Raw genomic sequence first — 12,811 nt, forward strand, 5'->3', positions numbered from 1 at the left:
AAACACAGCACTTCATTGTACAATGGATTTGAGTAGTTTTGACTCATTGGTTCCATAAAATGTGCCTGACAAAGGGCCACCACTTAACTTACGAAAAGCAAGCTTCCAATTTCAGAATAAATATATATTTACCAGCTGTGCCTGGCCACGCGTTGCTGTGGCGTTGTCTGGTGGTGTTGGTGAGAAATTGTTGAGGTAGTGGTGGTATTGAATGTCTGTTGTATGGTTGTCTTTATGTTTAGTATGCACACTGAAGTGTATTATATGGCAGTGTGGAGTCAAGATAATCCAGTTCAAAGCAGATAATATAAGATTCTAAATGGGTTATATAGCTGTGTGGAAGGGCCTTGAGTCTACACTGCCATATAATCCAGTTAAAATCTGATAATCTGTGGAAGAGGCCTAAGTGAGGCCTAACTGTGCCTGTCCCCTGGGCTGAGTAGGTTGCTAGGAGACCAAGTGGGTGGAGCTTAGCCTTCTAACTGGCAGCAATTGGATAAAAACTATTATTCCTCTCCCTGTAATTAGGACTTTATTTTCCTTTTCTTTTTGTTGTATCAACCTAGAGCCGTGGATGATGGGTTGTGTTGTCAAATTCTGAGGTTGGGGGTCTGTAGTTTTGTTGTTTTGTCCGCTGCCCTGATGCCATCACTCTTTTATATATATAGATTTATATATAGATGTAAAAATGCATTTAAAAAGCAAACAAACCACGATTACCAAACGTTTTGAATGCCAGGCCGAAACGTGATTATGAATCACTGCATCTTCCCACTGGTTTATATGAAAAGCATCCCTATCATGGCGTTATTAGCTTGGCTTGTCTCGTAACAGCTGCAAGGATGCTGAAAATGAGAGAAGCAGCAACAATAGAAGAATGGAAAAGTAAAAAAAATTTATTATGCTATTGTGGTGAAGTTAACAAATTACATTAGAGTCGAAAGAAAACTATAATAGATTTAACTGAAAGCCGGGATTCTCCGTCGGTTCCTGGAGTACAAAAGCATATGCATCATCAAACACTAGCCATGTAATTTATTTATTACCATTTAATAGCTATGCATGTACTGACACAAGAATCCTTTTATAAATTTCACTGTCATTTGGATTAGGAAACATGAAAATATTGTGGCCACAATGCAATATAGACTCTGCTTATTTCCACTGCAGTCGGGGCCCTAAGGAGGATTTACTCAATGCTGGAAGAAGTCAACATCAACGGAGCACCGGATCCACCTATATTCTGACCTATGTTTATTTAGGGAAGGTTGGTATCGGATATTTGTAACTAGATAGAGCAGTGGTTCCCAAACTTATTTGGAAAGGGGGGGTGGCTTAGAGGGGTGGGCGTGGCTCCTGCTCAAGAGGGCGGGGCTGAGCCTCTCCCCTAGTCCAAGATGCAGGGCTGGGAGGGGAGGTGGGCGGGGCCACAAATGGGCGGCCAGGACTGGGGTGGGCGGAGTTACGAGCTCTGAGGCAGGGCTGAGCTTCTATCCCTGTCCTGGACACAGGGGGCGGGGCTAGAGGAGGGGGCGGGGCCTCTTCCTAAGTGCCCGACAGGGCTGAACCTCTATACCCCGTCCCCGTGTTCTAACAAGCGCCTCAGGGGAGGTATAGAGGCTCAGCCCTGTCTCGGGCTCCTGGGAAGAGGCCCCGCCCCCACCCCTAGCCCCGCCCTTTAGTCCTAAAAGGCCTCTCAGGAGAGGTATAGAGGCTCAGCCCTGTATCACGCTCTTGGGAAGAGGCCCCGCCCCCACCCCTAGCCCCGCCCTTTAGTCCTAAAAGGCCTCTCAGGAGAAATATAGAGGCTCAGCCCTGTCTCAGGCTCTTGGAAGGAGGCCCCGCCCCCTTCCCTAGCTCCGCCCTCTGTGTCCCAACAAGCGCCTCAGGAGAGGTATAGATCCTCAGCCCTGTTTCAGGCTCTTGGGAAGAAGCCACGCCCACTCCTCTAGCTCCGCCCCCTGTGTGTCCTAACAAGTGCCTCAGGTGCTCAGCCCTGTCTCCGGCACTTGGGCATTTTGTGAATCAGTGTTATCTTCAAATCAAAAATATTGGATAATAAGGAAGGATTAAGGAAAAGCCTATTAAACATCAAATTACGTTATGATTTTACAAATTAAGCACCAAAAACATCATGTTTTACAACAAATCAACAGAAAAAGCAGTTCAGTACACGGTAACGTTATGTATTAATTACTGTATTTACGAATTGAGCACCAAAAGTATTGAGAACATTGACTACAAAAACATCTATATATATAAAAAGCTTGTGGCGTTTTTACCTAAAGCTAAATCATTCTGGCAAACTGCAGCCTTCATACTTGCCTCCAACAGACAAAACAAGTAACAACCAGAAAAATATTATATATATTCACATACTTTAGGAAATAACATATAATTCCTCAGCTTAAGGGGCCTGAGGCTGTTAGGAATGGTGGGAGTTGGAGTCCAAAACACCTGGAGGGACAAAGTTGGCCCATGCCTGGCTTAAAAAGTTGCTTTGAAAGATGTCTATAAAGAAATCCAGATGTGAAGATAGGTAAGTCTGGTCTTTCCATGAGCAGACACTTCCATCTAGTGGCACTGTCTCCAAATTACACATTGTCTCTTTAATTTTGCCCACCTCATTTGCATGGCTACGCCCCCTCACTCCTCTTTCTAACCTACCTCCTTTGCATAGCCACGCCCCCTCAGGGAAACGAACGCAGTCTTCTGTTTCCAGCCTGCCTCATTTGCATGGCCGCGCCCCCCTCAAGGGGCGAACGCCTATTCACTCCTCTTTCCAACCTGGCTCATTTGCATGGTCACGCCCCCCTCGCATATTGTACTCTGGAGCGGTTGCCATGGAGACCCTTGGAAGCCGGCGCGGCCTGCTTAAAAACAAGGGAAAGCAGCCGCCTGCCTCGAGTTCTTCTGGATCCATACCCCTGCGCTTAGAAGTAGGCTCTCTTTGCTCCTTTTTCTAATTTTAGGCTTTCCAGGTGTTTTGGACTTCAACTCCCAGCATTCCTCACAGCCTCAGGCCCTTTTCCTTTTCCAGAGGCCTGAGGCTGTGAGGAATGCTGGGAGTTGAAGTCCAAATCACCTGGAGCGCCCATTTATTTATTTATTTTTACTCATTTTATGCTCTTAATGAGTTTTTATGGTTAATGTAATGTATTGTTTTGCATACTGTCGATTTTACTGTGTTTTTATTCAGTGTAATATGTTTTTATTGTTGTACAGCAGAGTCTCACTTATCCAACATTCGCTTATCCAACGTTCTGGATTATCCAACGCATTTTTGTAGTCAGTGTTTTCAATACATTGTGATATTTTGATGCTAAATTCATAAATACAGTACAGAAGAGTCTCACTTATCCAACATAAACGGGCCAGCAGAACGTTGGATAAGCAAATATGTTGGATAATAAGGAGAGATTAAGAAAAAGCCTATTAAACAAATTAAGCACCAAAACATCATGTTAAACAACAAATTTGACAGAAAAAGTAGTTCAATACGCAGTAATGCTATGTAGTAATTACTGCATTTACAAATTTAGCACCAAAATATCATGACATATGGAAAACATTGACTACAAAAATGTGTTGGATAATCCAGAACATTGGATAAGCGAGTGTTGGATAAGTGAGACTCTACTGTAATTACAACATAACATTACTGCGTATTGAACTACTTTTTCTGTCAAATTTGTTGTATAACGTGATGTTTTGGTGCTTAATTTGTAAAATCATAACCTAATTTGATGTTTAATAGGCTTTTCCTTAATCCCTCCTTATTATCCAAGATATTCGCTTATCCAACGTTCTGCCGGACCGTTTATGTTGGATAAGTGAGACTCTACTGTACTTGTTTATTGTTTTCAGGTCTTTGTCCCGTGTTAGTGGGATAGAAAAATAAAGTTACAGTAGAGTCTCACTTATCCAAGATAAACGGGCAATCAGAACCTTGGATAAGCGAAAATGTTGGATAATAAGGAGGGATTAAGAAAAAAGCCTATGAAACATAAAATTACATTATGATTTTACAAATTAAGCACCAAACCATCACGTTTTGCAACAAATTGGCAGAAAAAGCAGTTCAATACACAGTAATGTTATGTAGTAATTACTGTATTTACAAATTTAGCACCAAAACATTGCAACATTTGCTACAAAAACATTGACTACTTAAAGGCAGACTGCCTTGGATAATACAGAACATTGGATAAGTGAAGCTTGGATAAGTGAGACTCTACTGTACTTACCTACTTAATGAAGTTTCTGGAGGATAGGAGTGGAGATTGCAGAACGAAACAGGAAATAACACTTTAAAAATCAGACACAGAATTTTTGTTTTCACATTTTGTCACCTGGTGTAGTAATGCTCAGTCACCCACGAGGTGGCAACAGCTTCCAATGCTGGGAAATAACTTCATTTTCTTTCTCTCTCCATCCAGGCTTCTGTCTTCAGCATTTAGGGGTCAAGATGTCTAATCCGCAAGAGGAACAGGATTTGCAGAAGTTCCTTCGGGACGTAGATGAAGTTAGTAAGTAGAGCCTAATTATGTTGAATATTTTTGGCAGGGCCTTTTCTGCAGGACCACTGCTTCAAAGAATGACAATTAATGTGTTGTCGAAGGCTTTCATGATCAGAATCACTGGGTTTCTGTGAGTCTTCCGGGGTGTCTGGCCATGTTCCAGAAGCATTCCCTCCTGATGTTTCACCCACATCTATGGCAGACAGAGGTGGCACCGTGGGTTAAACCCTTGTGACGTGAAGGTTGGGTTGCTGACCTGAAGGTTGCTGGTTCAAATCCAACTCAGGAAGAGTGAGGATGAGCTCCCTCTACCATGTTTCCCTGAAAATAAGACATGCCATGAATATAAGACCTACTAGAGCAAGGGTCCCCAAACTATTATAAAATAATAATAATAATAATAATAATAATAATAATAATAATAATAATAATAATAATGTAATATAATATATTTTTGGGGAAACGCAGTATCAGCTCCAGTTCCATGTGGGGACATAAGAGAAGCCCCCTACAAGAATTGCAAAAACATCAAAACATCTGGGCATCCCCAGGGCAACATCCTTGCAGACTGCCAATTCTCTCACACCAGAAGCGACTTGCAGTTTCTCAAGTTGCTCCTGACATGAGGAAAAAAAATCCTCAGAGGTTGTGAGGTATATCAGAAACTAGGCAAGTGAAGTTTGTATATCTGTGGAAGGTCCAGGATGGGAGAAAGAACTCTAGTCTGCTGGAGGAAGTGTGAATGTTGCAATTAATCACCTGATTAGCTGAATACAGAAATGCTGAACCACTCTAACAATCACCATGTCAGACAACACAGAGGAGCCATTGAAATCCAAAAGCGTGTTGACAATTTCAACAGAAAGGAGGAAACCATGGAAATGAACAAAATATGGCTATTTTTTAAAAAACTCTAAAATCAGGACAATAGACTAATATATTGCATTATTTTATGCCTTTTACTTTTATTTGTGTGTTTTTTGTATTTGATACCACTGTATGCTTGTTTTATATCTGTGAGCCGCCCCGAGTCCCTCTGGGGAGATGGTGGTGGGGTATAAAAATAAAATTATTATTATTATTATTATTATTATTATTATTATTATTATTATTATTATTATTAGTGTAACTGCATTATATGAGTCTGAACTGACCACATTGTGACGTTCCAAGCTGCATTATATGGCAATATTGATGGAGGCAGAGTTTCTCACTGCTTTCTGGGCCAGATGTTGGCCATAGCGAGACTTGTAACCCATTCACACAAATATAGCATCATTGTTGAACTTTTAACTGCCTTGGTTCTATCCTATGGAATGTATACTTTGGCAAGACACTGAAGCCCTTGAGTTGAATGTCCTTCACTAAACTGCCAATCCCTGAATTCTATGGGACAAAACATAGCAGGTAAAGTGGAATACCAGTACTGTAGCTCTTTTTGCTGTTAGTGATGGCAACTCTGTAGCCGCTAGTTTCCATGGATGTTTAACCATGTGTTTATATTTACACTTGTTGTATCGTTAAATAAGAATCGACCAGCCTTTGTATCCAGCAAATCTAGATGGCTAGAAAACTTGCCACACAGACAATCTGCTATTATTCATCTTCAGGCCCTCGCAAGCGGAATTTAGAGGAGGAAATGCTCAGAAAGACTTTTAAAAAACAGCGGATGATTTATTGGAATACTGCTTTATTTTGGCATGATGGTGCAGACGTATGATAATGATCGTGCAGATATTTGATCAGAAGGAAACAAGTCGATTGCCACCGCGCCTTCAAGTTCTGCTATCAGCCATCCTTTGATTTATTTGGTTTCTGTTTTGTCAAAATTGCTTCAAAATTAAAGTGAGCCAGTGTTCTCCTAGCGATCAAAAATTTAAAAGCTTTCTGGGCATCTTGACAGTTATTTTCATTCGAAAAGCCTTTGTGCAAATAATTTAATGTTTACAACCTCAAAGTGTCTTTGAAGTAGGTGGTCGGAAACCGGAGAACCAGAAAAACATGCAGTTGTGGTTAGGAAAAGTGTTATAGTAAGACAATAAAAAAACCCATAGCATCCCTCCCCTCCCTATGTTGACATGGATAGATCCATAGCAGATGTGTCACTCTTCTAAGGCATCATATCACCCAAAAGATGCACTATATTCCTATTTGAAATTGCAAAATATGCCTAACCTCATTTGAAAGTGCCATGTCCCAATATTATGAAAAAAGGTGAAACCTCTGAGGATGCCTGCCATAGATGTAGGCGAAACGTCAGGAGAGAATACTTCTAGAACTTGGCTAGACAGCCCGGAAAACATACAACAACCAAATCTTCTATATTGTTTATATCAGGCATGGGCAAACTTGGGCCCTCCAGGTGTTTTGGACTGGTAGGCTGTTAGGAATTGTGGGAGTTGAAGTCCAAAACACCTGTAGGGAGGACCGAAGTTGGCCCATGCCTGAGCTAAAAGCACAGCACTCCTGTCTCTCCCTCCTTTTTTGTAGGCTTTTACATGCAGTGGGTTAAACCGTTGTGTCAGCAGGACTGCTGACTTGAAGGTTGGGTTGCTGACCTGAAGGTTGTTGGTTCGAATCCGGGGAGAGCACGGATGAGCTTCCTCTGTCAGCTCCAGCTCCCCATGCAGGGACATGAGAGAAGCTTCCCACAAGGATAGTTAAAAATCATACACATCTGGCTATCCCCTGGGCAACGTCCTTGCAGATGGCCAATTATCTCACACCAGAAGCGACTTGCAGTTTCTCAAATTGCTCCTGACACACACACACACACACACACACACACACACACACACACAAATCTGCCTTTTTTTGCTGTTTATTTACTTGTTTGTTATCTTATTTGTTTTGTGTTTGTTAGCTGCTCTGGGGCCTTATGGTGAAGCCGTGAGATATCTGCTTCTGAGACAGATAGATGAATAGATAACAATAGAAATAAGCTTCGTAAATCCACAAGACACTGGCTCCCAATTTTGTCCGGAAGCCTATTTTGTTCCAGTGATTGCCTTTCCTACTGTTTCCAGCCAACTTGATTCAAGGCCTGAATTCGGCAGACCCCTCCATCCAGGTGAAAGCCATCGCAGAGACAGAGAAAAGGCTCAGCTCCACAAAACCCAAAGATGGGAGTAAAAAGAAGCCCCAGGTGGACAGGACAGTCGTCAACACGCGAGCACCGGTAAATATATTCTCTTTGCTCTTTTATCTCTCCCCCTGCCCCTGCTTTTCTGGGAAGCTGTTGGGGGGATTTGAGCAAATACAAATCCTGTATTTTAGGGATTATATAGCAACCTGAGGTGAAACATCTAATTGTAGGCTGCCAGTTCTGTCTGTTATCAATCTCTTCTGTGGCCGGCATGGAAGTTTTGCTGCGTGTGATGATAATTGCTATATCATTTTTGCCAGGGTGATTTCAATCTCCATAAAATTGTAAAACATGTTGACATTGTGTTGAATTTTTTTTTTTAAAAAAGGGATGTTTATTACTTACAAGACAGATCAATTTAATTTTTATAGCCTTTCCCTGCTGTTGGAGTTTTGTCCTCTTCTGCTTTGTCCGCAAACAACGCTATTCAGCTTCTCCAACACTATTCAGGTGCATCTGGCAGAAAACAGTGCCGCATTTAGGCAGAGGAATCTCAAGGTGACACCAATGGTTCTGGGACTTTGATTTTTCTGATGTTTGGAAATTAACGTCCAGAACGTTTAGCCATTTCCCATCAAGACTGGGGCTTCTCTCAGAATTCTCTGCAGCTCCAGAGGTTGAGAAGCAGCTCTGAAGATGCCATTAGCCACAGATGCAGGCAAAACATTATTATTTATTATTTTATTTATTTAAAACATTTATATTCCGCCCTCCTCACCCCGAAGGGGACTTAGGACAGAGCACAACATATATACGGCAAACATTTAATGCTGGAGCCTAAAATAAAGCATAAATATACATAAACACTAAAATTAGTTATCTTCACATTAAAACCATTATTTTAAAACCATTGCAAGAGAGAATTAGGAGAGAATACTGCTGGAACATGGCCATACAACCTGAAAAAAATAACAGGATCCCAGTGATTCCAGCCATGAAAGCCTTCGACAATACAATAATCATAATTAATATAATAATAATCTCTCTAATATCCAAGGCCCCAGACAAATCCCAGACACTTGGACCTAATGTGCATGCGTTTTGTGTTATGTATATGTACGAAATGATAATAATAGTAGCTTTAACGGGACAAATGAAATGTTTTATTATAGGATCTCCACTCTAAAATAGGAAATGATGCTAATCTAAATGATAGTAAAACCTTTTAGTGGGCTCAGGATGTGTACTATATGCTTAGAGGTCTTCCTGTACTTGTCTTTAGCTCATCTTGATTAATTCCCTTTCGCCAGAAGAAATTAATTTTACCAAAGGGAATTTGACAGGTGAACCTGGGAGGTGATGGATGCAGAGCAATCAAGTGGCCTCTATGAGCTCCTGAGTCCAAAACTCCTTAGACTCAAGAGGGGTTCATTAACTATTCCTACCCATCATCAATATCATCATAACTACTTGAGTGGGTGCTGGCAGTTTCATCTCCAGTGGCTCTTGAAAGAAACCACTTGCCTGGCTCCCACTTTGAAGGCTTTTATCAGCTGTGGTGCCCCAATAATGGGAGTGCCTTTTCCCTCAAGAGCCTCTCCTATTTGTTGCCTTGTTGTGTTTATATTTGGCTGTGATACAGTTGCTAGCATACAACCCTGAAATCCTCAGCTGAAATCCTCATACCTGAAAAGAAGGTATGCAATTGTTTAGAAGAAATAGATATCAAATACATAACACTGGGAGCGTTAAGGAGTTTGAACTCAGTGGGTTGCTGTGAATTTTCCGGCCATGTTCCAGAAGCATTCTCTCCTGATGTTTCACCTACATCTATGGCAGGCATCCTCATAGGTTGTGAGGCCTATTGGAAACTAGGCAAGTGGGGTATATATATATGTGTGTGTGTGTGTGTGGAATAATGTTCAGGGTGAGAGAAAGAACTCTTGTCTGTTGGAGGCAAGTGTGAATTTATTTATTTATTTACAGCATTTATATTCCGCCCTTCTCACCCCGAAGGGGACTCAGGGCGGATCACATTACACATATAGGCAAACATTCAATGCCTTTTAACATAGAACAAAGACAAGACAAACATAGGCTCCGAGCGGGGCTCGAACTCATTGACCTCCTGGTCAGAGTGATTCATTGCAGTTAATTGCACTGGCTTGCTCTCCCGCCTGCGCCACAGCCCGGGCCTGTTGCAATTTGCTGTCAATTTCCATCCCAAAGTCCAGTCTTCCCTAATCTCAGTTGTGTTGGAATACATGTCCCATCATCCCCAGGAGAATATGCAGTCCAATACATCCACAACACACCGGCTGCCCTAAACAAGTTTTGTCCCTGAAAGTGTTTTCTTCTTCCTAAGAGGGATTTAATTTCAAAATGTACAGCAGCCTTCCATTATTCTCCTTAAGGCACTAACCCATAGTTGCAATTTGCCCAGATAAAATGTCTTTCAGAATCCTTTTTGCCAATTTAATTTCTATATTCTACTATCTGAACTAATTTTGTTTTCCTTCCTTCTTGTGGCTTTTTGAAGCTATTGATTGAATTAATTTTGACAGCTTTGGAAACACGGTTCATCTTTTGGAGGTACGGGGCCATTAAGGACTCGTGTATTAAGTTGCTTTGAAAAAGGAGCCTGGTTCATTTTTATGACATGTGTTTTTTCATAGACCAAGATATCTTTAAAAAGCCAAGTCACACTGTGTGCTACATGGCACCCTTTCTTTCCCAGAACTTCCAACTAACGCCTTGTTTTGATCCACCTGTTTTAGGATTTGCCAAATCACGAGGAAATGATGAACCGAGGTAAGAAGTTGATTGGTCTTTCAGGGAGACTTTGGAGCAGAGGAATCTCAGAGGCTGAATAAATGGTATTTACTGAGGAGGGATAAGGATTGGTCTCAGGATCTGCCTTCTTTTATGCCCTTCATCCTTAGTCTTCTTCTGTGTTCAATTAATAGACTAGGACATTGAAATTGCCATGTTGAATTCAGCAACATCTTATGCAACTGAAGCAATATTTTCTTTTCAACTTCTTCATACCCAGCTCAATCAGCTCACATCTTCACTGTGTTATTTATATTTAAATCCCTTCTTTGTCCAGAAATTGGAGAGAGACCCAGTCCCTTGGAAACATAGCTTGGCTTAAAGTCCGTGATTAAGTCCACTATCAGTGCTGCAAGTCTCTTTAAATATAAGCTGGTCTTCTGATTTCGGGCCGCATTAGATTTCCATTTCACGTGTTAGAAAAGACTTTTGCTCTGCAATTTGATTCTTTTTCTAAAAAAAGAATGGTCTTTTGATTGAACTCCCATTTCCACCCTCTTGATTTTTAGATGGCTTCATGGCCGCTTTAGAAAAGGATGCTGAAGAGCGAGCGAGGAGAAGGAAGGAAAACGAAGCCTTTGCAAATGGTAAGGGTTAGGCCGTGCGGGTGGGAGCTGTCAGGAAAATAAAAAGCAGACACAGTGGGATTTCATGTTGGTGCTTAACTCACCGTTCAACAGATTATAAGAGATTTGCAGCTCAAATTCTAGCAATTCACTGGGAATTAATGGGTGCCTCTTCAGCCTCTGCTCTGCATTGTTTTCCTTTCCGGCACTTTAGAATTATTGAAATGTATGATTATCATCCCTGCAGCACTGAAAGACAAAGGGAACGATGCTTTCAGCAAAGGAGACTATGAAGCAGCCATTGAGAAGTACACAGAAGGCCTGAAGAAGCAGAAGGACATGCCGATGCTGTACACCAACAGAGCCCAGGTCAGCGTGGGCATCCCAAAGGCCATTTCCTTTAAAACCTGCACAAATGTGTATTTGGTGTTGCCCTAAATCACTTCCTTTAAGCCATTCGTGTGATGAAACCATCCGATCCTGCTTCTTTATCTCTTGTTGTACCCCGCAATACTCCATTATTATTATTATTATTATTATTATTATTATTATTATTATTATTATTGACACAACAACATAGTATGACACAGCAAACAAGATAGATATGCTGGATTTCGTTTCACAAAATCACAAGTCGAACACTTCCCAAGTGTCTAGGACTGTGTGATATATTTTCGGATGATGCGTGCAGATCCCAGTAGGGTGGCCTTTTGCAGTTGGCAGATCGTAATTTTGTCAATGTCTATTGTTTCTAAATGCCGGCTGAGATCTTTTGGCATGGCACCCAGTGTGCCCATCACCACTGGGACCACCTGTACTGGTTTCTGCCAGAGTCTTTGAAGTTCAATCTTGAGGTCCTGATAGCGGCTGAGATTTTCCTATTCTTTTTCTTCAATGCGACTGTCACCTGGGATGGCGACATCAATGATCCAAACCTTTTTCTTTTCCACAACTGTGAGGTCTGGTGTGTTGTGTTCCAGAACTTTGTCAGTCTGGATTCGGAAGTCCCACAGTCTCTTTGCGTGCTCATTTTCCAATACTTTTGCAGGTTTGTGATCCCACCAGTTCTTTGCTGCTGGGAGGTGGTACTTGAGGCATAAGTTCCAATGAATCATTTGGGCCACATAGTTGTGCCTCTGTTTGTCTGTGCAATTTTCTTACAGCAGCTGAGGATATGATCCATGGTTTTGTCAGCTTCCTTGCACAGTCTGCATTTATTATTATTATTATTATTATTATTATTATTATTATTATTATTTGAAATACAACAAAATGAGTCTACAGCAGACAGTCTGCTGGCTGTTGTATTGGATCACACGTCGGACACTTCCCAAGTGTCTAGGACTGTGTGATGTATATTATTATTATTATTATTATTATTATTATTATTATTATTATTATTATTATTAGTTTTTCTTCATATATTTCCCAGAACTCGGTTGGCTTACCTTGGCACTATCTCTTTATGATACGGTACTTATCTTTCCACACGAATCTCTGTGTTCCATTTCTGAGATCTTACAAGCTTCATTTGTACCAGGAACAAGGCATTCTCTGGGCACCAAAGTGTTTTGGAAAGCCGTGGCTCTGAAATAAAAGACATTGGAGACTCTTAAACAGCTTATGGCAGCATTCATAATTCATCTCGCTTGGACACAAATGAAAGTTAGCACTTTTAATTGATTATTGATTCTTTTTTGTGAGCTACTTCAGGTCAAACTCCAGGAGAAAATGGCATATAATTGGCATTAATAAATAAAAATAAGACTTTGGCTTTAAGCATAGCTTAGCCCTCTTGTTTTGCCTGA

General features: G+C 41.2%; 1 protein-coding gene across 2 annotated transcripts in view; it reads left to right on the forward strand.

Annotated features, from left to right (window-relative positions):
- Positions 1-2,798: 2,798 nt before the first annotated feature.
- ttc12 (tetratricopeptide repeat domain 12) overlaps positions 2,799-12,811 on the forward strand; it is a 41,488-nt gene continuing 31,475 nt past the window's right edge. Inside the window, exons 1-6 of one of the 2 annotated variants that reach the window (XM_062961059.1) lie at positions 2,799-2,939; positions 4,440-4,529; positions 7,547-7,698; positions 10,383-10,416; positions 10,947-11,024; positions 11,251-11,372. In XM_062961059.1, coding sequence (XP_062817129.1) covers positions 4,469-4,529; positions 7,547-7,698; positions 10,383-10,416; positions 10,947-11,024; positions 11,251-11,372 — 447 coding nt within the window. In that variant the 5' untranslated portion in view covers positions 2,799-2,939; positions 4,440-4,468. Of the gene's footprint in view, positions 2,940-4,439; positions 4,530-5,814; positions 5,928-7,546; positions 7,699-10,382; positions 10,417-10,946; positions 11,025-11,250; positions 11,373-12,811 lie in introns of those variants that run through there. The other variant, XM_062961060.1, reaches the window with a different exon arrangement.

Source organism: Anolis carolinensis, unplaced genomic scaffold (assembly GCF_035594765.1).
Source record: "Anolis carolinensis isolate JA03-04 unplaced genomic scaffold, rAnoCar3.1.pri scaffold_8, whole genome shotgun sequence".
Lineage (NCBI taxonomy): Eukaryota > Metazoa > Chordata > Lepidosauria > Squamata > Dactyloidae > Anolis > Anolis carolinensis.